We start from the raw sequence: 26755 nt of genomic DNA, 5'->3' as shown, positions 1-26755 counted from the left end.
GGTTGCCTTTCTATGATATGAATTACTAGATTTCAGAATGGGTTGCATGTTGAGAAGCGATCCAATGACATTTTGCGACGTATATCTACAACCCGAAACAGCTTTCGAAATAGTGGGACATTTGGGTGAAATGGGATGTGCTCAATTTGTGGATGTAAGTTAATTATACTTATACATATTTACTAAAGAATCACAATTTATATGAAAAAGTAAAATGGTTCGTTGCGGGGCTAAGACATCCTCTGCTTTTAACGAGAAGTTTTGGAGGTTATTTAATCACGCTGTACCAATGTTGTCTGGTAGAAACATGTTAGTTTCCTTACGGTGCGTTGTTTCGCCACGAAGTACGAGATTAATTACTAACAGAAAGTAAGTAGAAAATTCGTCGTTTCTACTCGAGTTCGAAATCTAAATATTCGATTAAGATTGCCGGGTTACCTTGGCTCTCATAATTAATAGTATAAACGATTTCTTCAAATGGTCAGAACCTCGAAAAACGTATCCGAAACATATATTCGTATGAGTGTGTCAGTACAGGCCTTAGGAACGTAACAACTTATTTTCCGTGAAAAGATTTCCCGGTGCTAGCTTAAAGAATGGTTACCATTTGGGCCATAATGACAATCTACTATCAGGCATACTTATAACTTCTCATTACTCTTCTTTTAATAAACCTCAATACAACAAACAAAGATAATTGTTTTTGGTAATCTTTAGGGTGTCTATTAAATATTCTATCGTGTTTGAGCTTTTAAATGCAAACCATCGTTAATTCTGAACGTCTTTTGTTCTACAATAAAAAAGCCCATTCGGGATGTGTGCGTACAAATAAATGTACGCGTAAAACACGCCCAGCTTTGGTTAACATTTCATTTGCTCGTCGGCGGTTTTAAACAACTGTTAGTTTTTTGTCTGTCCGATTTTTCAAGGATACTTAATTTCGCACCCGTATTGAGTTTAGAATTTTTATGTTTGTATGATGGACGCGTATGTTTGTTAAATAAAATTACTTGATTTATTTTTTAAAATATCGAATCAGTTTACTAGTGATAGAAAGTGGTATTCTATTTCGATTGATGAGTTGGTATTTTTTTATGCAATTTTGACTTGAAATCAGTTTTTAAAACTGTTTTGAATTTAGAAAAAGCAAAATACAATAATTCGTATAACAGGTTATATCTAAAATATATTTTTTATAATTCGCAGCAATAGGTACTATTTTGTTCTTCTAGTAATTACTGTATCAGTAATACAATCGATTGGCAAATAAAATACCATTTTTTAAATGTAATAATTTTTTAATAATAGATAATATTTTAACTAAGAAATTGAAAAAATTGAAAGGTCGGGCGGTCTGTCCCTTTATACACATCAAAATTAAGTCATTTAAAAAAAATACATAAAAGACGATAAGCAGAACTAATTTTGGTTCTTCATTGGTCAAACCTCAATTTACCGAAGTCAGAGACGCGAATACGGCGGGTGCCATGGAAAGTACATGCCATACGCTATTAAGTGTCATGTATATTACGCGCATATCTTAGCCACGGCTTCCCCGTATCACAAATTGCGAAAATGTATTCCGATATTGACGCTCTAACCAATTCGATTTAGTTTTTTTCAAAGCGCTTTGAAAGGGCACGTTTAATAACCTAACCCAGTTACCGTACAGGCTCGTTCCTATATCACTCACAAAGGAAATATTCCTAAAACAGTCGACCATGTTATGTATCTACGTATCGGTAGAGTACTACCTAGCTTTATTTTTTGTTTTTGGAAGCAGACAAGTAAATATGCCGTTTGGTGTTATGTGGTCACCTTCACCTTGTAAGTCCATACAATGAAGTTGTTTCAATATAGGGTTACGTTATATCCCCATTAGTCATTTCAAACTAGAGTCAAACCATGAGTTTTCATGTTTGGGCCCGTGAGTTGCTTTTAAGTGGATGACACCTCGTAAAGTTTTATTGTAAAACATGATTAGCTTGTTTATAATCAAATAAACTGTTTAAATAAAACTTTCTGCATAGTTTTTAACGATCAAACAGGCACACCGTAGAGGGCCATGGACTGCACGACACCGTTAAAGAGGCGACGAACTTACTAACTCGGTCCATAGTAACTGCTACCTTTTCAATAAGGAAAACTAGGCATTCGTAGTGCTCTTCGAAACATCAATACGGTCCAGGGTGAGGCGTATGTATGTCATGTACTTGTCCACCTATACGTTTAAGTCACTAAGGTGAATTTGCAAGTTCGGTGGTTCCATTCCGCAGTTCGTGGAACGATAACTCCTCCGTCTTCCCCCTTCTCTTTTGCCATCGATTATGTACATCCTGAGATTGGTGAGAACTTGAGCACTGAGTTCTCTCGAAACTTTCTCCCAATATCAGCACCAACGTATCTTCCGCGTACTAAATGACGCTGAGCTTGTACACCGCAGTATAACTTTCTTCAAGTCCTACTAGGGTATGATACTTTAACATTAGTCTTGGACACGAGTAAATATTTATAAAATATCTCGTAAAGTATTCAAACGAGTTATATATATATGTATATATTCCTTAAAAAAATAAAGTTTGTGTTGTATTTAGTAGTACTGGAAATTCCAAAACTACAAAACATTATATTGAAGCTTTGATCTTAAAAAAAATACAATATATTTTTATGCTGAATGTTATGAGAAAGATAAAAGACGATTTGTTCATTGGACGTTCGGCTCTATAGATGTATCGATAGACAATTTGCTTTGAAGGCAATTGCTAGTTAAATGTGTTGTTATAAATTCGAAAGTGTGGGTCCGTGTTTGTTACTCAATTCGTCACAATTCATTTACTTATTCATATAAATTTCAAATGTTATAAAGTGAATTCAATATTAAAATATTAACATATATTTACAGAAAAGTAATGTTTGTTTTAAAAATGCTTTTCAAATCTGTAGACCAATGGTTCATAGACATCATCATACATTTTATATTCGTCGCAGAAAATTTTCGGTTCAACATTATTATTTTCTTTGTAATAAATTATTTTTTTTATTTTAATCCGCGGAAAGTTTATTTCGATCGTTTGCCCTAATTGCGATAATTTCTAAGAATTTGTTGAGATTTAAATATTTTCACGTTACGAATGTCTAAGTTCGTCATGTCACAAAGTTTGAAAGCATAATTATTTGTTATGTTCGAAAGAATCAGTACCTACCTGTCGGATTATATTTTTTACGCTACGAAATAAAAGTATATAGTGTAAATAATGAAAACGATAAAAACGATCCAGTACAAAAATTCTGTTCCCATAGCTTAATAAAATCATATGAATAAATGAGTTTGTTTATATTCGTTATAAAATAAAAAATCGCCGTGTTTTCTATACTGGCCACTTATTGTTGACTACCGATAACATCCATTATTATAATAATAATCTGTTATATTAATAGATGCTATTTTTATTTATTTTTAAAAATCGAGCGAATAACTATTATTATTAATACGAATCTATTTTTACAAAGCTAAATTTATCTCTGTTACTTTTATTTATAGATGACACCGGATGTTAAACCGTTTCAAAGAAACTTTGTTACTGAACTGTGCCGATGCGTTGAGATGGAACGCAAGCTCCTTTATATGGAAGGGGAGATGCTAAGAGACAAGATCAATGTTATTGAATACAATACTTTGGCTCCAAAGGCAATACCACTTCATGAAATGGCCCCCCTAGAGGTGAAATATAATAGATATATTCGTTCGCTCTGAAATATCCACTTAATAAATACAAGTAAAAGAAGTTTGTTAAAAGATAATTTTTTTTCTTAGAATATACTTGAAAAATGGGAAAACGATGTTTTAAGTATGTCGGAGAATCAGACGACTCTATTAAAAAATTACTTAGAACTGACGGAAATGAGTTACGTTTTAAATCACATTGGTCCGATGTTGGGCCAATCAGATATCACAGAGGAATCTATATTTGGCAGGTATTTTATCAATATGCGATACAAGAACGTTAAATTCATGCTTGACCCGTTAAAAGTCTAAATTTAAAGCAAGTAAAGTTGTAAAGCGCTTCTTTTTATATAATAATATAAATAATAATATTTTAAAGCCTTTACAGTCAATATAGATAGGGTATAAAAATGAATGTTGCCACAACCTCTGCCTCAGAACATCGTACAAGTAAAATAATAGTTATTATATATTTATTGTTTATGAATATTTTTCCTAACTTTTGAAATGCATTGTCGAGATTGCTTTTTTTAATTCTAGGTCTGCTGGCGGTGACACGGGCTTACTTGGCCGACTCTTTGTCATAACAGGCGTTGTTAAGCGTAGCCGAAGTTTTCCCTTTGAAATGATGCTGTGGAGAGTGTCTCACGGAAACATCTATTATAGGCGAGCGACACAGGACGCTATACTACAAGATCCGCAAACAGTAAGAAGTTTAAATTACACATATGCATGTAAGAATAGTATTCATAAGAGCTTAATTTTAAGCGTTCATCAATTACGTAATTAAAAACTTAGATTCATTATGAATATGTTCTGTTTATATTCATAGATACATTCTACAGAAAATCATATTATTTGAACTTAAATTCATGTCCTGTATTGTGAAACCGTATTTACTTCTGAAACTGTTTACTTAGACATATTCTTATTTTATTAAAAAAAAAAAAACAATAGAACAAAATGATATCTTACTTTGTTATTCTCTAACAATGATTGCCTCGGATGAACGCACATCCTATTTGAGGTGAGTATGGTTCTTGTATTTGAAGTTTATGCGGAAATATTAAAGCAAAGTTAAACGAGAAAAGTGACGTGTATAGGGTCACAGTCTATAAAGCAATTACACGATCCCTCCATTGAAATTCAATTTTGCATAAATTGAACGTTGTGTACCTGCCACAAAACGCATTTATGCCATTAATAACTTTGTGTTGCTCAAAATTAAAAATAAATTTAAGCTACATCATATCTAATATTTACTTATACATGTACCTTGTCAGAACATCTGTCAACAATCACCTTTCCCGTACCGATAATAATTTGTCATTATCGCAAGATATTTTATTTTATTCGTTTGCTTTGAAAAGCTTTTATTTCTATTCGTTTCAAGTTGTCATATATGAATATTCCCTTTGTAGGCGATACTCAGTAATGTCTATATTCATAATGTTTCCGATTTTCCGCTTCTGATATAGAGCGAAACGGTTTTGATGGCATTTGAAACTTATCAAATAAGCACGTTCCTAGTATGCGCATAGCTGAGCTACTGGTATATAATATTCAATATCGGCAGAGAGTTGAAAAACATTGGTTATGGATTTAGCTTTACCGACTTAATAGTTATTCCGTGATAGGAAAATACATATAAGTAATATTTTACTATTTTTTTTTAATTAAAACATAATTTACACTTTTCACACAGAATGCAGACTACATATCGAAGCCAAAATGCAAATCCAGTTTACGCAAAATTAAACAAAAATATTATATATTAATATTTGTGTCGGCACACGCGTATATAAATAAATAGCTCATACATTGATTAAATCTTTTTATAATTCGAAATAATCTTTTGGTAAATTTATTTGTAAGTTAAAGGGAATTTCGTGTTTTTCATTTTCTTAAAAAAAACGGTTTAAAAGGGATCACTTTTAAATTGCATTTATTGTCATAAAAATTAGAAAGGCTTCAACTTAATTTTTACATTTAAATGCAATTTAGCGGATACATCATTCTGTTAATGTCAGACATTTTTTTCGGATCTTTGCGCTTTGCGCTTGCGATTGTTTGCGCAATTGTATTAGTGACGCCCGTGCTTACACGATTTCTTAGAGCCAGATGATTAACATAAGAGTAAAAAAAAAACCAATTACAATATATATTTTAATAAACTTCGATAATTTAACGTGGACGGGCGTGCTTTCGTGTGTGATTAGATCTATATAATGTAATGAGCTTGTAATGAAGTATTTTTTGTTTAATAAATCATATTTTATTAATTTCACCAGGGGCAGGATATTCGGAAGGTGGCATTTTTAGCAATCTGTCAAGGGGAACAGATTAGCGCTCGACTAGAGAAAGTTTGCAGTGGTTTTCATGTCAATCTATATTCTTGCCCGCAAAATTATAACGAGCGAATGGACATGATGGTACAATTAGACTTGAGGATTGATGATTTGGAAAGGGTTAGTTAATCTTATATTGTAAGTATTCCCTGCCTATCTTAGTTAAAATATAAGTAGTAGGTCGCCCACAATCGTCGCGAAACTTCGAGTTTATTGAAAATATTTTTTAGGAATTTCGAAACCAATGGCAGGTTTTATTTTGATTTCATTTCATTGTAAACTGCAAGTCGCTCATATACAATTGGCACAAAATTGATGAAACTTTATTTTAATTAAATTTTTAATGTCAAATAGTATACATTAGTTAAGTTAGAATTGGGGTCTGCCGATAACAATTTACTTTAATTTTGTTTACGTTTTTAATTTCTTTTCTCTCTCTAAAATTAATTCGTTTTTATTTTATAACAATTTAGTAAACTGCAATCCTCTTTATTTTTCTGCACATCTACAGTACAGATATTGTCCCATATTAACTGGAACAAAAATCGGCCTACGCTATTGATATATAAGACTTTTAACTTTATATTTTTAATATTTAAATATCGACATGGGCTTGACTCGTTATTTCGTCTAGTTGATTTGAATTTGTGGTTTAACTGTGTTCTTTGAGAGTGTCAGAGATTAAAAGTTTAATCGACCATGGAGGAGTCAAATAAAACCAGGTCTTATTTTAAATACGTTTTTAATATAACTATTTTGTTTTATTGAATTGAATAATTATAATTGGATGTATGAGATTGCTGTTGAATTTTAACACCTCTTACGAGTAGCTGAAGGATGTCGATTACAGTTCACAAAAATCTGCAACATGGAAGACAAAGTTGACGAGCAATATGCTTATTTATTTTAAACAAATTAATTATTATTGAACGAAGTTCATTCATTATTTATAGCCTTATTGCTATTTGCTAATATACTCGATTTAACTTTCACATTAAATAGTCATCGAAGTAACCGTCTACCGTCAGTATGTACCGCCCATTACATACATACGTATATATTTATAATTAAACACTCCCGAGGCCACCATCAAACCGTTTTTATATCATATTATATTCTATTCGAGGTAAATCTCGACCTTTTTTATATAGTTTTTTTATATGACAGCCAACTATACCATCATATTGCCACTCCCATTTTCCAGAATAATCAACCATAGCTAGCAGCCTTGAGCATCACCTTCCCAGCTGCTGCTATTATTTCTATTTATGTAATTGATATAAACCGCCGCCAAATACTGTACTAACCGGATGCCTGATACTGACATATCTAGAGCGAGATGCCGAGCACCATGTCCCTATATGCACCGCGACGATTATGACATTCGGCACGGAGTAAACTGAAATCTCTAGAATTTTGTATGGAAAAAAAACTGGCGCCGAGATTTTTACCCAAAAAGTGGCATGCCTTTTACTTAAACAAAACACGTAACATTTCCTTCATTACACGAACATTTTCACCAAAAAAAAAAGTATATTTAATGTAACGTCATTCCTTTTATTATCCTTTTTTATTCCATGTATATATATACATTTCTTATGTAATCTAAAGAATGTATATGTATGTATGTTTTTATGTTTGTATATATGTATGTATTTATATTACTACATAGTATGAAATAAAGTCGTTTCTAGACACACAAAACGAAACACTGATAATTTTAGAGGTGTCTAATGTGATGTCGTAAATAAACACTATTTTTTGCTCTTACATTGCAAACGCTGACTGAATCCTTCGAGAAAGAGCAAAATAATGTGGAGTAGTATTGTACAACTTAAAAAGGTCTACAAAAAGTCTGCCATGGTATATGTCTATCTCACAATAAGTATTTTTTATACTTCGATTTTGCAGTTGCAAAGAAAAAAAAAACAATCGGGCACAATGAATAACTAAATTCATTTAAAATCATATTAAACATAATGAAAGAAAAATCATGAATGAATAAAAATTTTTGAAAAATATAATCATGACTTTCCCTTTTGTTGCTTAGATTAGGACAGAAGATCTATTTCAAACTGCTTCCAGTTCTTAAGCTTTTAAAACAACAGGCTCTCGTCGAATTTAAAAAAGCTTATTTAGATACAGATTCGTTGAATTTCATAAAACCTTAAACATTACAAATGGAAATATTTTCATCACTATCTTTACTAGTATTATCAACTTTAAAATGTCTTTGTTGGTTTGTCCTTTTTTTCACCTAGAGACGGATCGACTTGACATTCAGCATTTTATGGGTCGCGAAGAGTGACATACTTTATGTCACTAAAAAATGCACGATAGCGAGGCTTGAATAGTTCAGGCCTCAAAATAAATAACTATATCGATTTAACAATTTATTTTAAATTTAGACAATCCAGAATACATGTATATATATGTCTTTATTTAAAATGGAAATCGACTTTAACGAAGCAAAACGATTCTATTCATTACTCGTCATAAAGAGGGAATATGAAAAAGATTTTTTGACAGTTCTACTTCTTAATTAGTTCATTAAAAGTCTAACGTACCAGCAGTCGGGAGAAATGTTAATAATAATTTTGCTTTTCAAATTACTTAGTTATTTATTTCTTCACATTAGTCATTTTTTTTTCTGAATGATATTTGAGACTGTGATTATATAATATTTTTAATTGCAGGTTATGAGCAAATCTAAATACTATCGATGTAAAGCACTGCGAGCTGTTAGCAAGCAATGGGAGGCTTGGATGGTTCAAATAAGGAAGTCTAAAGCAATCTACCATACGATGAACATGTTCACTTTGGATATTACAAGAAAATGTCTTATTGGTCAGTGTTGGGTGCCAGATCTGGATCTCCCAAAAGTTGAGGACGTTTTAGCACGAGTTTCGGTAATTATTATCTTCAATGGTGTTCACCAGTGGTCGAAACTATACATAGTGGTTGATGACACTCTGGTCGCTGGTTGAATGGCGCCCTTTTATTACTATTATTATTACATAATATTGAAATAATTTTTTAGTATCGATTAACGCGAGAGGACTTGTTCATATATAGATTTTAGGTTTTTGTTACAAGGATTTATTAATACGTTTTTGCTTTAGGTGAGAGCTGGGACGAATGTTGAATCATTTTTATTGAAATCTGACGATGCCGACGAACCACCTACATTTCATCGCACTAATAAATTTACAAAAGGTTTTCAAGCTCTTATTAACGCATACGGTGACTCGTCATATAGAGAATTGAACCCAGGTAATTAACAGTGAAATTAATAACTGAGCCTATAGTTTTTCCGACTAATAATTCTAAGAAATAAAAAGTGATCATTTTTGAAAACCTATGTACATAAATTATATATAATATGAAATTATATATCCATTCTTATTTTGAATAACGGCCATGAGATCTTTGTGCATGAACCCAATTCGTTTGCAGTGATCTGTAAGAGTTTAGTTTTCGATCAATTTTCGAATAGGCGTAATCGGAAAATTTTGCAGGCTAAGAATATTTCTTAGCGCAGTCCTACGCTGAGAGCATTTGCCTGCAATGTAATAATCTAAGATTCGATTTAGAACATTACGTTACAGTACTGCCTCACTGAATGTCGTCAATGAAATCAATGTGAATAAATCATTTTCCTGTAATATAATAATTTAAGATTCGATTTTAAGCCTTTCGCCTGCAGTCGAGTTTGTTGTTTTATAAAATGTCGGACAAATTGTATCGTTATAGGTTGGGCATTTTAAAGCTCAGTATTTCTCACTCACTGATGTAATGATCGAGTCGGAACTTACATACGACTGCTCCCGTTGATAAACCGCCTTTAAATGCTAAAGATGCGCCCTAATTATCCTACCTGATATGCAAATTACGTTGTGTTAAATAAAAGAATTAAAATATTTTTTTGTTCCGGATAATAAAATTATTAAATTAAATGTACACTCGCATTCAATATGTGATGATAATAGGTCGTTATGGGTGGTCAGCTAACGAGTTACCCAGTGCCTGCCGAATATTGCAGACCTGTTAATGTAGTTAGACGCATGATACTACTACCATATTATGGTCTGTGTATCGCGTTTTGATAATCCACCACAAATACGATTTACCCGTTTGAGGAAATGTAAAAGTATTTTTTTTAAAGAAAAACTGTAGACGTTATTTAAATCAGAATTTAACTCATCTTCTATGCAAACATAATTCGAGCAATTCTATGTGAATATGTTTTAAATGAATCTTAAACGTTTCAGCAAACTCGTAAATGTGAAGTTTCCATTACGTATTGCTTTTTCATGATTTAGAATTGCTCTTCTGACGGAGCGTGCAGCGCGGATGCTTGCTTTGCTGTATGTTAGTAAGATTTCAATTTATAGATTCAAAGTTGGGATAATTTCACGAAAAAAATCAGTCTGCAAGCAGGGCCGTCTCAAAGTTTTACCTCTTTCGCAGCGTCAATTTTCTTTCGTTGCATTAGCTTCGATAATTTTTATGTATCTCCTATGATTTAGTGTTAGTCACATAGAAGCGTACAAAAACAGTTCTATGAATAAAACACCGACAGAGTTCACCAATTTTGTACAAAATATTTACAAATTACGTATGTAGATCTTTATCGCTATTTGTATTTATGAAAACCTTATCAAAATCCGTTATGTTTAAAAGAAGACAGCGTAATAGACCGATAAGAAAAGTGATTTTATTTATAGATAATACATGAAATCATTTGATCCTACACATAAAATTATATTACACAAAATGTGTGATTGGGGTACGATACTTACCTAGAATTTTGTATGCGGTTTGACGTAGACCCGTGTCGTAGGCAATAGCGTGAACGCGTAATGCAAATTTAAACGTAGTACGTTGTCAATGTAGGCGCTTTTCCTTTAATTTACTCTGTTGACCGTAGGCAGTGTACCTTTTTTAAGCTGGGCGATGTTGCTGCAGTTACATTTTTTAGGCAAGAAGTTATCTTTTTGTTTATAATAAAATAATGTTACTATTGTGACTAATTTATAACAAAAACATATATTTTTCATTGCAATTTCTCAATAGAAATGTTCTCAATGAGATAATTTATTTTTAAATAGCGCTAATGAATGATGATGCAAGTTGTATCTTTTTGTTTTTAAATTTGTACTGACTCTTTTTTCCAGTTTTTAATGGCTAACATATTCAATGTTGTCATGTAGCGAAAAATTTAATATTAAAGAAATTATTAATTATTTTAAATAAACATATCACCGCAGACGCGTGTATATTTTTGCCTTTTAAACAAATAAATAAACGTATGTCTCTGTAGGCTGATTTGTTATGCGCTTAGTATTTTATTAATCGACAGAAAAATTTAAATCTTGCACTAATTTTATACTTAAAACTGAACGACGATGGTTTTTCAAAGTAAAAGTTGTAATATAAAATAAATGATATAAACATTTTATTATATCCAAATAAGAACTTATCGAAGTAGTTTCGCGTCATATTCATAAATATATTAAATTACATTGAGTCAACGATAGAGCAACAAAATTGTTTACCGTTGAAATGAAATATTCCGGCTCGATTTAACATAAACTCTAATAGGAATGCAACAAGTTTGTGATTGGCTCTAACTGCGGTGCTTCAGCCTCGTTTAGACGGAAGGGTTATGATATCATACCTACTTTAAGTCTGTCTTTAAAACTACTAGAAAAGGTTATTGTATTCTTTTATTATTTGAAACTTTTAACTTCGCGATATTTTATCTCCTTTGTTTTGTAGCATAAAAATATGCAATAACACATACATCAGTTCAATTCTCATTGATAAAAATATATAATTAAGAAACAAATATATAAGTAAATACAACGGCATATATTGACATAGTTAAGGCAAACAAGTAGGAATATTATTAGAGTGGAAAATGTATAACATATTAAATATTTAGATAGATCGGTGTAGATCAATTCATTCATGTATGCGTTCATTAGTATTGAGTGACACTGAGTGGGTGAGAAGATTAACATGAGTAACAAGAGCAAACACAGCAAATAAATACACATGAGATTATATAATTACCTTTGTTTTTAAGTTTTACGTGTACTTAACCACTATACTTTTTAATCTATAATAATTTAAAAATTGATACTTAAGTATATTTATCTCCATTTTTTTTCAAATATAATATAAATGTGTCTTAACAGATTTTATTATAATGTTGGCAGCTATTTTATAAAGAAATATTGCTCAAAAATATGACTTAAATCTAGATTTATTTGTGACATTTTAATTAACGTCGTTATTAATGGACTCTCATATTTATTTACAGGTCTTTACACAATAATAACTTTTCCATTTCTATTCGCTCTGATGTTTGGTGATGTGTGTCACGGTATTATATTACTTGCATTTGCGGGTTGGATGGTTTCGGTTGAAAAGGAAAACATGGATAAGACTTCGAAGAATGAGATATGGAATATTTTTTTCGGAGGTATTATTTAAGTAACATTATTGATTAGTTAAATAACATACTACATAAATAGCTTATGGGGTATGAACCTGACCCAGTTAAGAAAACACCCGGCTTCGGATCGAAAACTTCGAATCAAGTATTGCAACCTTTGCTGGACGAAAACCACTTTTGAACACACTTATATTTGTATTAGGGAGATACCTCACACAGGTAAAATACATCTACAGGTAATCACGTACAAAGATTGGATACTTCGATAGTAAAATTTGTAACGTAACTCTATGTTGACCTCTTATTTTACGCACACACATCTTAGAATAGGATACCATAGGTTACATCAAGAAATAAACTTTAAAGGTGAATTTTTAACAAGGGTTAATTGGAAGCCAATATTCTGATAAGATATTTGAAATGTGTATGCATTAGCAATATTCTATTAAATGTACGAATATGTCATTTAATGAAAATAAACTGTAATTATTATTATTAAAATCGGTTATACTCAGGATAGAATAGTGAAGACCATGATAAGATATAGAATCATGTCTACGAAACCTGTAAAGAGCCGTTTTTTGACACAACATTGCATTATTATTAAAAGCGGGATATGAAATTGATGCACCGATAGAAGCCTTCTATAATTGCAAATCGGGACAGCAAGCTTTCTATTACAAATTCTGAATAGTCTAAATGTTATATCTCGTTTTTTAACTTATATATAACAAATTATATTGTGGTCCATATGTTATGGGTTTATTGAAACTTCTATACGATCAATTTGAATTTTGTTGTTGTCGGTACGTGCTTGAAGGTTTTTCGCGAGGTACCTAGCTAGCCCTATAGATGTAAATTCTCAAAACCTCAAAACGTACAGCGAAGGTTGTTAGTATTTCAAATATAACTAAAAATAAAATTCAATTGTGAAATGGATAACTGCTTACAAAAATAAATCAAAAATGGCCAGGCTTATATTATATTCTGACCATAAAATAACACTATAATTCCGCGTTGCTTTTAAGATGTGCAGTGAATTGTGTATGAGTTTATTTGTGGTATTGATATTCGAGTGCATTTTATATTTTAAGTAAATTTTATCATAAACTAATATAATCTCGGCTCGGGTAAAGATAAACGTTCTTAAATGTTCAAGCTTGTGTTGGCTGTTAGCTCTTTGCCAGTTTTATACAAAATATTTTATTTTATCTTTAAATGAGAGTAAAAATATACAGATAAGATTAAAAAATGTTTTTAAATAATAGACTAGCTTAGAAACCGTTAAAGTTGATTGGTTTTATTAGTTCCAAGATTTTTAAATTAATATTATTTTAATATTTACACAAACCTTATAATACTCTTGTTTTGTAACGAACTATTTACCTACTTGTTTAGCAAAGTCATCGTTTGCATTTAAGTTTTCAACAAATACCTAAAATAAATATCGTTTTTATGAGAGTATTCCGAACTTAGTGGATTAACTTTCCATAGTTTTTGATAAAATGTTTTATCACTACCACAGATGAAATAGTAATAAATTTTTTGAATCGATAATTTTCTAATTAACAAAATATCCACAAATTATCAATGCGGTTGGATGATATTATTGAACCATTAACAGTTAGTAAAGCAAAATACCTTTGTCGGTATGTTTAGTCTACTGTACAATACCGTGTGTTCATTTCAATTATTTTGAAATTAACTGAATAATTACATTTCGAAATAATTGAAATGAATGTTAAAATATCTTACGTTTAACCTTTAACTGTGGACGTCAATATATTGTAACACTACCATGGACGCGAGGTCTCACGGACCGATATTTTTAAGAAAACTGCCATTATATTTGATTTTTTATTTTAAACGTACCTAAAGATTAAACAATTTAAAAGACTATAAATATGTATTTAGCTTATATTCATTTATTTTCTTAATAATGATGTAAATCACATTTAGGGCACTTTTCAGTTTTAAATTGCCTGAGATCAAATTAAAGACTACTACTTAAAAAAAAAACTTCTTGAAAAAAAAAAACATATTAATCTGTAAATCACTTCTAAACTTGAAGCATAAACATTCTGACAAAGGTCCAATATCAGTAAAATTATTGACAGTCATTGCACAAAGGCTTAGAACACTGACGGCATATAGCTTGTTTACAGCCAACACAAGTGTAGTTAGTCTTCCTCTTTAGTTTAGGTGGACAGATTTGGCACGTCTTTCGTTTTGAACACTCGATTTCTAAAGTAGGGGGCTCCGCAATAGGCAGATCTGCTCCTAAAACGCGCTTCAATGTCATATGCAAATTTGAGGCGATTACACGTCTTTGCATTTGTGGTACGACCAAGGATCTTGCTGATTTCTTAAGAAAATCCCCTCTTTCTATTGCTTTGCGCTGATGCTGATTATGTAGAATGTGAGCATTCACTCCACACAAGTCCAGTATCCTATAGAAAATGACCAGAGGCCACCTTCTTGTTCTACGGTTACTACTATACATAGAACATTTCTTATCAGTCTCGTCTACTCCTCCTTTAGTGGAGTTATAGTAGAGAATCATTTCAGGCTTTTTGGTGCTGTCGTCTATGGTGTTGCTGTGATGCATTGAGGAAATCAAGACATCTGCTTTATTCAACTTTGGGACATATGAACATAGAGTTTTGTCTTTGGTAAATCTAAATAACGTGGAACCAATTCCTCGGCACTTTTGAGGCTGGAATTCTTTTACTTCTTATTTTTTTTCACGGTTCCAACATATGTCATCTTTCTTTTAGTCAATTCATCAACAAGCTCAATGGATGAAAACCAATTATCTGCAGTAAGTTACGGTTAGAGCCTCGAATTGTTTTCGTCAAACGCAGAACACACTGGGTGGGAAACAGAAACTTCTTTTCTTCTGCATACAGTCCTATCCCATCGGATCCTTTACCGGAATATATATAACCATTATAAAATAGAATGTCTTGGCGTCACATAAAGTGCGTACAATGAGTCCCTATTTTTTTTCTTTTTTTTTTGGCATGTAAGAGATCATATGGCTCCTTCCACGAAATTTTACCAACATTTCGTCAATTGTGACAGATTTCGCCAACAACATATATTTTTTGAGAGTTGGTGACAAACTGCTGAAAAAGTGAAGAGATCGCTGCTAACTTATCAGTCTTTTGCCTCTCTGGACGATCATCAGGATTGTGAAAACTCAGGCAATGTAGTATGACTAAAAAGCTAGTCTCTGACATGCTGCATCTGAATATTTCGCAGCCTGTACCATCTGTTGCGAAAATATAGCTCGAGCTTTCGTAGTTGGATTTTAGAACAGCAGAATAGTACAGTAATCCGAGAAACGCATTAAATTCTACCATGTCTAAATGTTTCAATTCCGGTCTATCTTGTCGTTTGAACGTTGCTTTGATGTCGTAAATTTTTTTGTTAGTCCATATCAAAATAGTCTCTCGCATTTCCACGTCTAAAAGCTTATCCCAAATACTGGTAGGATCCTAGTTATCGCCCTCGGTCAAAAGTGAAGTAGATCGGCAGGTGACAATATTATGTTTAAGCGTTCTTACCCTGTTTGATGGTGGATTAGCAGTCCATTTGAAACGATTTTTACCGTAGAAATAATTAGGTCGTGAAAGTGAAGTTAAAGTATTTTGAAGTTCTGAAAGTGGCACGTCACTATCCGAGCTGTCCTGTCCGAACTATCATCCCTTAAATCGTTGTCATGTGTATTATCTATTTCTACAATTTCTTGGTCTTCTTGGTCATTAAAATTACGTTCTGTGATGTCTTCAGCAAATGCTAAACAATCGGCAATGTTGTTTTCATCTTCGAATTGATCAGACTCGAAAAGTATTCGATTAATTTCATCTTCAAATGAAGGATCGTCAACGCGTATTTTTTTTACATCTGTTGGGACGGCCACATTGACCTTGAAGTTCGTTTAGTCGCAGAAGTACTCGGTTTTATGTTTTTTGACATTTTTATAGTTTATAACCTATAAAAAATATAATCGCAGTCAATACATTTTTGTATAGAAAACGCGGTCTCACAGACCGAAGGCGAAATTTAAAACAAAATTACTCACCCAAATTGACGACGACGCAATCTCTCCTCTTCGCAGTCATTTACTAAAGCCACTAAAGTCGAAGCTACTAAACGTCACAAGAGCGGGGAGTGGGGTAAAGTAGGGTAAATACAATTTTCAGAAAAGAGAGCGGTGTGTGAGACCGCGCGTCCATAGTTAAATGTTAATATGGACTTTACTCGGTGGTAGGGCTTTGTGCAAGCCCGTCCGTGTAGTTACCACCCACCAGATATTTTACCGCCAACCGTTGTGTTCCGGTTTGAAGGGTGATTGAGCCAGTGTAACTACAGGCACAAGGGACATAACATCTTAGTTCCCAAGGTTGGTGGCGCATTGGTAATAAATAAATAAATATTGGACAACATCACATACATTACTCTGATCCCAATGTAAGTAGCTAAAGCACTTGTGTTATGGAAAATCAGAAGTAATGACGGTACCACATACACCCAGACCTAAGACAACATAGAAAAGAATGAACTTTTTCTACATCGACTCGGCCGGGAATCGAACCCAGGACCTCGGAATGGCGTACCCATGAAAACCGGTGTACACACTAGTCGACCACGTAGGTCGTCGTCGTAAGGACAAATTAATATTTCTTACATCGCCATTGTCTACGGGCGGTGGTGATCACTTACCAACAGGTGGCCCATTTGCTCGTCCTCCTAACTATATCATAAAAAAGTACACCCGCTCATCACATGTTACCGCGAAGTAATATTTAGGATTATTGTTCTGGTTTGAAGGGTAAGTGAGCCATTGCAAACTACAGGTACAAGAAACGTTACATCTTATTTTCCAAGGAAGATGGCACATAGAAATTTACATAATTAATGGTACATAGTATAATTGATGGTAACATGTTTCATTAAATTGTCGTTATTTCTATATAGCTTAGATTTCGCGTTAATTGCAAACACAAAGTATATTTTACTACAAAATTCACAGGACGATACGTAATTTTGATGATGGGTCTCTTCACGCTCTACACTGGTTTTCTGTACAATGTATTCTTTTCTAAATCAATTGTACTCGTGCAGCCGTATTGGATGAATACATACGACTTAAAGACAGTTGAAAGTAGCCAATATATAACTTTAAATCCTGTTTTCGAAACGCGTGCGCCTTATATATTTGGCGTGGATCCGGTCTGGGCGGTAAATACTAACTTAATATTGAATATATATTTTATTCATTACTAATTGTGTACATCCTAGATAAATGTAACCATTTGTGAGATAGGAATTGGACGTATCTAATGACAGTAACATAAACGTAAGTAAGACTAGTGGTATATTTTAGTAGGTCTCGCTAATTTGCTATGAACATCAGTCGTCCTTGTTCTAAAGTTTGAGTTTTCTACTAAACATCCAAAGTAAATCATTGCTTTGACATACAGGTCACAATAAAGTGATTAAATGAGTATGTCGTAATTTAATAGGGTAAATGCGTTATCCGCTACTGATAAGTTAGTTAAAATACAATAGATGTTATAGATCTGTTAACGATAAGTAGAGAATTAGTTTAATTAGAACCCGTTTTGTACATTTGTAATTAAAAAAAAAGTACGCACTCAGATTAATATCAAGTGTTTATTGAATATAGTTCTGAATAAATTGACGCTCATTAAATTTGTTTACAGTTGGCCAAAAATAAAATAATGTACCTGAATTCTCTGAAAATGAAAATGTCAATTATAATTGGGATCGTCCACATGATGTTCGGACTGTGTTTAAGTCTTTTTAATCATACGTAAGTTATTAAACATCATATAATAAATATTAAAGCCTTAATGAGATACTTTATACATTAATTAACATTTTTTAAATACTTTATACGATCGCATAATTAACATTTGTAATTAATAAATAGGGAATAAAACAATGACATGCATTTGGTTTTATGCGTTGTTTAGCATGATTTTAGATAAACACTGATTTCTCTTTCTTTCATCATACATTTGACATTCGAAAGAAGAAGACGACATTGTCACTCCTTAAGCAATATAATAGTTAAAGCGTATGTGTAAATATTTGAGGGAGGGGTTTTTATAAAATTCATTTGATTATTATTAATAGATACGTTGCTTTTTTGGGATAAAATTGTATCGGAATGAAAATATATTATTTTACTGGACCAAACAAAAGATCTCCAAACACCACTCGACTTAAAACCTTCTTGTTAAGCTCAATATCAGTCAGACATAAACTACACGATATTGTACTTCGACATAATTTCAAACGTGGCTATGGCTCACTCGGAACTGTTGAACTAAATTTCTCATAACTTTATGAGAAATGTGCCTCTTATTTATACCGCGGTATCCTACTTTACTGTTTTACCCACAAATTCTACGGAACTAATTTCACTCCTCACTCCTCAGTCATCATAAAATATATTATATGTATATTTTATACATATAATTATATGCATATAATTAATGTGCAAATTGCCGTTGGATTCTTTCTTTCCTGACGTGTATAGTAGCCACGATTCCATAATTATGATTGTTCCATATTCTAATTTGAATCTGATGCTACCCTACATGCTACACTACTGATGCTAGACTACTGAGGGCCCAGTAGACAGATTGTCTCTGACTCGCGATACTCGCCTATTTAATACAATTCGTATTAAAGACGCTATTAAGCGGGATGAAGGCTACAAAGTTTTCATAAGAGAAATGTGTATTGGACAGAGCTAACTTATGAAGCTGAAGACTGAGGATGGCAGAATCGTCACGTCAAAACTCGAGTTGTTAAGAGGTCGAGAAGTTCAACGGATAGCTGTACACATCTATGTAGTCACCTGTCAGTAGTCGAGCTTTAGATCCTACAGCTAGACTAACCCGGAATTGTACTTAATATATCCCGGACGTTAGTTTGTTACGTACAAGTAGCGTTCGAACAACTCAAAAACAACAAGGCGCCTAGTGAATGCAGCGAGAGCTGAGCTTCCCTTCAGAAGTTATTTAACTCCGTCATTTATTTCGTTTGATGGTCAAACGCCACAGGGATGGCACAGATACGTGGTGGTACTCTTCTTCAAAAAATGCGATAAAACCCTGTTAAAACCATTAGACTTATCTCACTTCTGAACCATGTTTACAAGTCGTATTCGAGAGTTATTACGAATCGAATACAACTTGTAAACATGGCTCAGTCGAATCAAATAGACTCGAGCACAAGTTTTCCACCCTCTGATAAAGTCTCTTGAAAGTTGCCGAATCGACTTCTGGTAAATCAAGCTTTAAAGTGCTTGTATGAGAACGGCATCATGTTGGACCGACTCCAGGATCACAACTCGAAATCAATCCTTCTCTAAGCGAGGCGTTAGATAATGGGGCTTGATATCTTCGAAAATGTTACCCACTACTTTGAAGAGTGTTGTCAAGCTTCTGGATTGGAAAGGATATGGCATCAATGTCAATGGCAAATACATCAGTCACCTTCAATTTGCCGATGACATAGTAGTTATAGATGAGACCTTGAAAGACCTCGGCACTATGCTCGATGACCTCAGCAGAGCAAGCAGCAAGTAGTTCTAAAATTAACAAGAAGACAAAAATTATGTTGGGTACCTTATGTTGAACCCACTCAAGTAAAGGTTGGAGACTGCACTCGAAGTTATAGACGATTATATTATACCTACGACAGACCATCCAACTAGGCATGTCCAACTTTGAGAAAGAGATCAATAGCCGAATCCAACTAAGCTGGGCGTTAAGGTAGCTACGTTACATCTTCTCATCCCAAATGACACAGTGTCTCAAGTCGAAAGTCTTCCACCACTGTTTTGCTAGTGTTGACTTACGGAACATAAAAACAGTTACTAAGCGCCTCATAAGAAGGCTCATTCACGCTTCCGAGCAATAAAGAGGGCTCCCCTCGAAGTTTTAAGACCGAATTATAAATGACGAATATGGCGATCCAAAATAACTGATATAGCCCAAAGAGTAGCAGACGAACTGAAATTCTCAAACTCCTAGAACCGCCGGCCGTTGATGCAGAAAAGTTCTCGAATGGCCCCTTACAAGATACACTGACGATCCGGTGAGAGCCGTGGGATGCCACTGCATGCGAGTATCGTAAGACCGGCTGTTTTGGAGATATATAGGGGTGGGTTTTGTGCAGCTAAATCGTCTTCGGCTAAAATGAAGATGATGATACTCTAATTTGCTACATATATTTTCTTCGAAGTATTAGTGATGCATACTTAAAAAGGATTGGACTGAAGGATGGAATGCCTTTTGCTTGTATATTGTTTTGCCGCGTTCTTTCATGTTGTTGAGGCACTTACTTTATTGAAATATGTTACTGGGCCTTATATTTGAAAAAATATATTAGTAAAAAACTTATTTATGTCGGATGTGGACTATTCTGTTGATATTTGGGATGTATACACATTGTAAACGTAAATATGAAAAGTAGTGTTAACTTAAAAAACGCATTTTCAAACACTTTTTTAATGACTACGTTGACGTTGATATTATTAATTGTAGAACCTCAAACCAAAGATAAAACTATTTCAACTATGGTCGCGCTATAGCCATAACTTACCGGAATATGAAAGATTCTAATTAATCGGTTAGTATATTTTGTGAATCTAGGTAGAAAGCAGAAAGATAAGCAATTTTGGAGGACAACCGCATAGAAACTATATTGAAAAAAAAAATTAAATGGCTAATTTACATACAATGTACTGCCTAAGATGAAATTATACCCAGAATTTTTTTTAGGATAAAAGTATTAAGGAACACTTTTTCCAAAATTCTTCTCCTTTGGAAATGAAACAGAAGATGAAATTATGTATAGAATTTCGTCATTTCTCATGTTAGAATTATGAAGATTGGTATTTACACTTCAACTAATATGTTGAAGACGGTTGAAGTTTTTTTTGTAAAATCATCAACAAATAGGGTGAAATTTAGTATGAAAGTTTGGGGTAGCATTTTGTCACTTTGTAGTGTCATTAATTTTTAAATTAAGAATGTGGAATCGCTGTTTGGACTTCTGCCTCAGGAAAAAGACAGTTGCTACAACGTCACTTGGTGAATTTGGTTAAAATCTATACCGAAGTTCGGCACTCTTGATGTTTGAAACATTGGGCTCTTAAGAAGATAAAATTGGGGGTGATAGTTTGTATGGAAAGTAGTAATATTTTTAAATGAGGAATGGATCTAAAACCTGAAAACAAATAATGGGCTTATGTACAATGTTTCTGAAGGGACGTCCCTATCAGATACACTGTTTTTATCTACTATGCATTTATTATCATATTACAAACATGATTCAATGTATAAATCAATGCATTAAAAATAATTTTGCAGATATTTTAAAAGATATTATGCAATCTATTTGCAATTCATTCCACAAGTCCTATTTCTGGCTTGCCTTTTTATGTGGCTGGTCATACTGATTTACATGAAATGGTTTATGTTCAGTGGAAAATACGGTATGTATTTAATTGCCAATCACGTATAATATACAAAAACAATGTTTTATTTTACACGATTCAGTTATATATAACTGTAAAATTCCTAACTGTCCCAGCAGTCAGACAAGGTATCTTTTCCTCTAACGGAAAAGGTTAGGACATTATTCTAAAAGGCGGTGCTTAATTTACTTAATTCACGTGTGGAATTTTCATACGAGACATGCAGATTTTAGACGATATTTTATTGCTGAGAAATAAATGTAAAAACACAGAAAAATAATTGTCAATTTGAACCGGCGATCTGTGATAAAATTTCATTTTGTTTTTTTTTTTTCAGTTGAAATAAAAAGAGGAGCGGGCTGTGCGCCCTTGATTCTTATTTTGTTCATCGATATGGTATTGTTATCAACTTCAAAGCCCGTGGAGGACGATTGTGATGCTTACATGTTCGAAAGTCAGGAAAAACTTCAGCGATTATTAGTTACAATAGGAGTTATTTGCGTCCCCATAATATTATTCGGAACACCCGTCTATCTCCACAAAATTTATAAAAAGAAAAAGGATGAGGCGTTGGTAATGACGAATATTTATCCTTAGATGTCCGTTAAGGAAGTAATCATCCCAAGCAATTTATATATTTATATCACAATTTTGGTTACGAAAAATGATTCAACATATCTTATATAAATATTTAGTGATAAGTCTATTTTAATTATCATATTTATATGAGTCTTTCTTTTCAGAAACGAATTAGTCAATTTCGTAGATATCAACGACGTGATTCTGACAATAAGCGGGCGGAGGAAAAGATACTAAAGGATGTGGCCAAATACTCAACATCTTTTAGTGAACTGATGATACATCAAGCTGTACACACCATAGAATTCGTGCTAAGCACTATATCTCACACGGCTTCTTATCTTCGTCTGTGGGCGCTGTCACTCGCTCATGAACGTAACGATTTTATTTATTATTTCTTTTTAATGGTTTTGTAATAATATATTTCTTATTGAAATTTCGGCAGGGGTTACTTTTCATCTATAAAAAAGTTAAAATGACTCATATTCGTTTCTTACATAATTTTACTTTAAGCTTAGTCAGAAACTTCGCCTTAGACATTCGCCTGCTTTCGAATAACAACATTTACATGTATGCAAAATTAATGATACGTTAAGAATATATTATTATAACATTTATAATAGAATTCGAATATGGATGATGATAGCGCACCTTGTGGGATACAATTCCTACTGGCTATTTCTTGTTTTATTTAAAAACAATTAGAAAACTTAACAAGAAAGAACAGCTGAGTTTCTTCCACGGTTTTACTCGAGTCTGGGTTTTTTTCGAATCCATGTCAGTTTTTACTTTGACTGTCAATGATCAAATAACATGATTCTATTAATTGCGCTATTGAAAGATAAACTTTAAGTATTACGTAATGTGCTCATTATTATATATTTTCGCAATCTTTGATCACGTTAAAGGTTTCACAAGAAAAACAATCCTTCTAAGTCTTCTTTTTCGTTCGAATGTGGTTTCAATGAATTGTATATTTATAGTCTTGAGGCGATTCACGCACCTGTACTTATATAAGTCGTTACTAGGTGAAATACGAATACAGCTTGCTTAATTAATTGAATAGATAGTGAGTGATAAGCGGCCGATTACTCCCATTAAATTGTTTCATTCAGTAAACTATCTTACATAGGAGATAGATTTGGGATGAACATGAAGTAATATGAACTGCTATTATCATTACAATACAGATTATGTGATTTTATTAAAATAACAACAAATAAATATGGTTTGACAATAAATTTTAAACATTTAAATTATATATTTATATTTTTCTTCGGTTTCAACTTTCGTTGTTCTTATATCGTTTTATAATAATAATAATGATTTCAGAACTTTCGGAAATGTTATGGGTGATGATATTTGCAAAACTTGGTCTTCGGGATACTTCGCTAGCCGGAGGACCGAAAATTTTTATAATATTTGCCATTTGGGCTGTATTCAGTCTTTCGATCTTAGTTGTTATGGAGGGATTGTCAGCCTTTCTCCACACATTACGATTACACTGGTAATATATGAATTGATATACTTATCGTTTCACTTGTGAATAAAATTAATTATAATATTGCCTTCAAAGTAAAACCAGACGATATATATTATATATGTATATGAATTTAATAGTTAAGCGGACGGGGAAACGTGCCACCTGATGTAAAGTGGTCACCTCCGCCCATTAACAGTGACGCTAAAAGAAATATTAAATGTTCTTTATATCATACCGATTGCACATTTTAGTAATGTAAGGAATAGTTAAAAGTCTTGGAAGCTACCCAGACGAGATTGCACATAGCCTTACCACCAAATAAATACTTAAGCAATAACTTGTACTGTGATTATAGTGATAAATAATTTGTAACATTTAAGTCACTTTATCTCTGTCTAGTATCTGTCTAATAGCTATTTTTTTTAAATAAGAATTATAATTTCGTAATCATGTGAGTGTCCGTGTTAATAACAGTGTGTTTGAAAATGTTCGTGTAATAGCTTCCAAGTAATAAAGTTTTATCAATAAATATATCATATAATATTTAATGCATATATATAAACTTTTTAAAGTGATTTTTTACTAATGGTATACTAGCTGAACCAGCGACTTAACACGCGCGAAATTTATAAAACTTTACCTATAGCACACAAACCATCAATCCAAATTTTGCTCATTAGAAAAAGTTAGCCGCCGGCCTTCCCCGGACCTCTCTCCATACAAAATAAATTTAAATCGGTTCAGCGGCTTAAGCATGAACTAGACGACTATAAAAATACTTTGTTACTTTTGCATTAATAATATTAGTGTATATATTTACAATTCATAAAATGTTTATTAAGCAATCAAAAATTTGCAGGGTTGAATTTATGAGTAAGTTTTATACCGGTGCCGGGTATCCATTTAAGCCGTTTAGCTTTAAAGCTATCCTTGCTGGGGAGGGCAAGGAAGACAAGTCTGAAGCTATGTGCAAAAAGAAGGCAGTAGCAAACTGATTTAATTTTATCTTGATATTTATTTCAGCTACTGATATTTTGTTCCATGCTGATATTCGTAGCTTAAGCTAAACGTAGGAGTACGAGTATATTATGTTGCATTTTAAATAATGTTGTCACTATTTTTATGGAAACAATGTTTTTATAAATATTATAGTTTATATTAAACTTTGCATTTTCTGTAATATGAACATGTGTTTATATTACAAAAATATAATTGTAACCGCGATTTGTGTAATTAATTTATACTCACTTTTCAGTGATATTGTCTGCTCGTACGTTTTTAATTTAGTTTAACATGCATATTGAGTTTTACATGATAGTTATGTGTGTTAGCGTAAAACTAATTTTTTGTCTCGTGGTGAAATATTAAAGTAACAAAAAAGGTTTTCCGTGTCTAATGGAGATGGGGATTCCACTTTACCTCTTTCATGATCTCATTGTTTGAAATGTTCGGACGAAGTGTCCCATTATTTTCATACATTATAATAATTCAGATATTTATTTTCATGATTGCAAACTTTTATGTCCGCTTCCTATATCTTATGAAACGATACTGTACAACAGTAATGAGTTGAAAGGTTTAATAACGACCGTCAACGTCATTCCTATACGTTTCATTGTTACATACATATATGCTACTTCCTAAAGTTAGAATCAGACTGTATTTTCATTCATTTTCCACTTTCACTCAAAGTCAATATACGTCTAAACATGTAAATGTTTCCATAATAGTCGCGGTAATTATAGAATGATTTATATTACTTTGTAAAGGTTATCTAGGATGTTATTGTAACATTTGTGGGTAAAATGTCAAATGCTTTGAATGCAGAGAAAAAAATTAAAATAACATTTGTAAAACGAAAAATAAAATGTAATTTATAATGGTAACTAAAGCTTGCATTTGTGATATTCGTGCTAAGAACTTACAGAAATTATTATGTTTTGTGGAAATGTAGCTAAAGCCGAAATATAATTAGCCGAAAATAATGTATTCATTCATTTATTTTAAGAGTTATTTAAATACTATTCCATTAATTAATTTTTTTTTTAATTTTTTTACGTCTACCTCTCACTGGTTAGGGCGTCCACACAAAACCGCGATGAGCAAAGCGATACGAAGCCGCATCTCAGGAACTTACGAAGCGAATTGCTGCGATACTATTTTGTCCGGCAAAACGTTGGTTCAGGTGACCATATCTTCAACAGTAGTCAGCCGTATTGGACGTGTTTTTAGGAATGGTTACATGAATGCACTGTTGTTGTTGTTAAAAAGATATAAAAGAAAAAGAACATTTTGGGTTAATCTACTCATTACGATTACGAACTCTGATGGGAACTATTTTACTCGAAAATACTATGCTTTGAGATTAGAAGATATTTTTTTCGATTATTTTAGAATGAGTATATTTTCATTTGAAGAACTATTGCGTCGGCGGCGGCGTCTATCCCTTACGCTGTCTCAGTGCGGCCTAAGTGTTCATCAACAAGTTTGACGTAATATCGCTCCTGCGATATTACGTCAAACTTGTTGACATTCCTATGCGCGATGCGACTCAGATCAGATATTCTTGCAATGCATTCTTGCGATCTTGCAGATATTTGCGATGCATTGCGAATTCACATTTATGTGTTGG

The 26755-nt window shown here is 32.7% G+C and overlaps 2 protein-coding genes across 2 annotated transcripts in view; one reads left to right on the top strand and one right to left on the bottom strand.

The window, feature by feature from the left end:
* The window catches only part of LOC113403121 (flightin), a 137901-nt gene that overhangs the window by 66224 nt on the left and 44922 nt on the right, over window positions 1-26755 (bottom strand). The window lies entirely within an intron of this gene.
* LOC113403226 (V-type proton ATPase 116 kDa subunit a 1-like) lies at window positions 38-25190 on the top strand. Its single transcript, XM_026643699.2, has 15 exons — window positions 38-154; window positions 3542-3721; window positions 3815-3975; window positions 4265-4430; window positions 6016-6192; window positions 8769-8981; window positions 9195-9345; window positions 12401-12562; window positions 17574-17782; window positions 18268-18377; window positions 21955-22079; window positions 22399-22634; window positions 22805-23015; window positions 23973-24147; window positions 24983-25190. The coding sequence occupies exons 1-15, from the start codon at window positions 38-40 to the stop codon at window positions 25116-25118; spliced, it is 2529 nt and encodes an 842-aa protein (XP_026499484.2). The 3' UTR covers window positions 25119-25190.

This window comes from Vanessa tameamea, chromosome Z (assembly GCF_037043105.1).
Source record: "Vanessa tameamea isolate UH-Manoa-2023 chromosome Z, ilVanTame1 primary haplotype, whole genome shotgun sequence".
In the NCBI taxonomy this organism is placed as follows: Eukaryota; Metazoa; Arthropoda; class Insecta; order Lepidoptera; family Nymphalidae; genus Vanessa; species Vanessa tameamea.
This window is presented reverse-complemented; position numbering and strand designations above follow the sequence as displayed.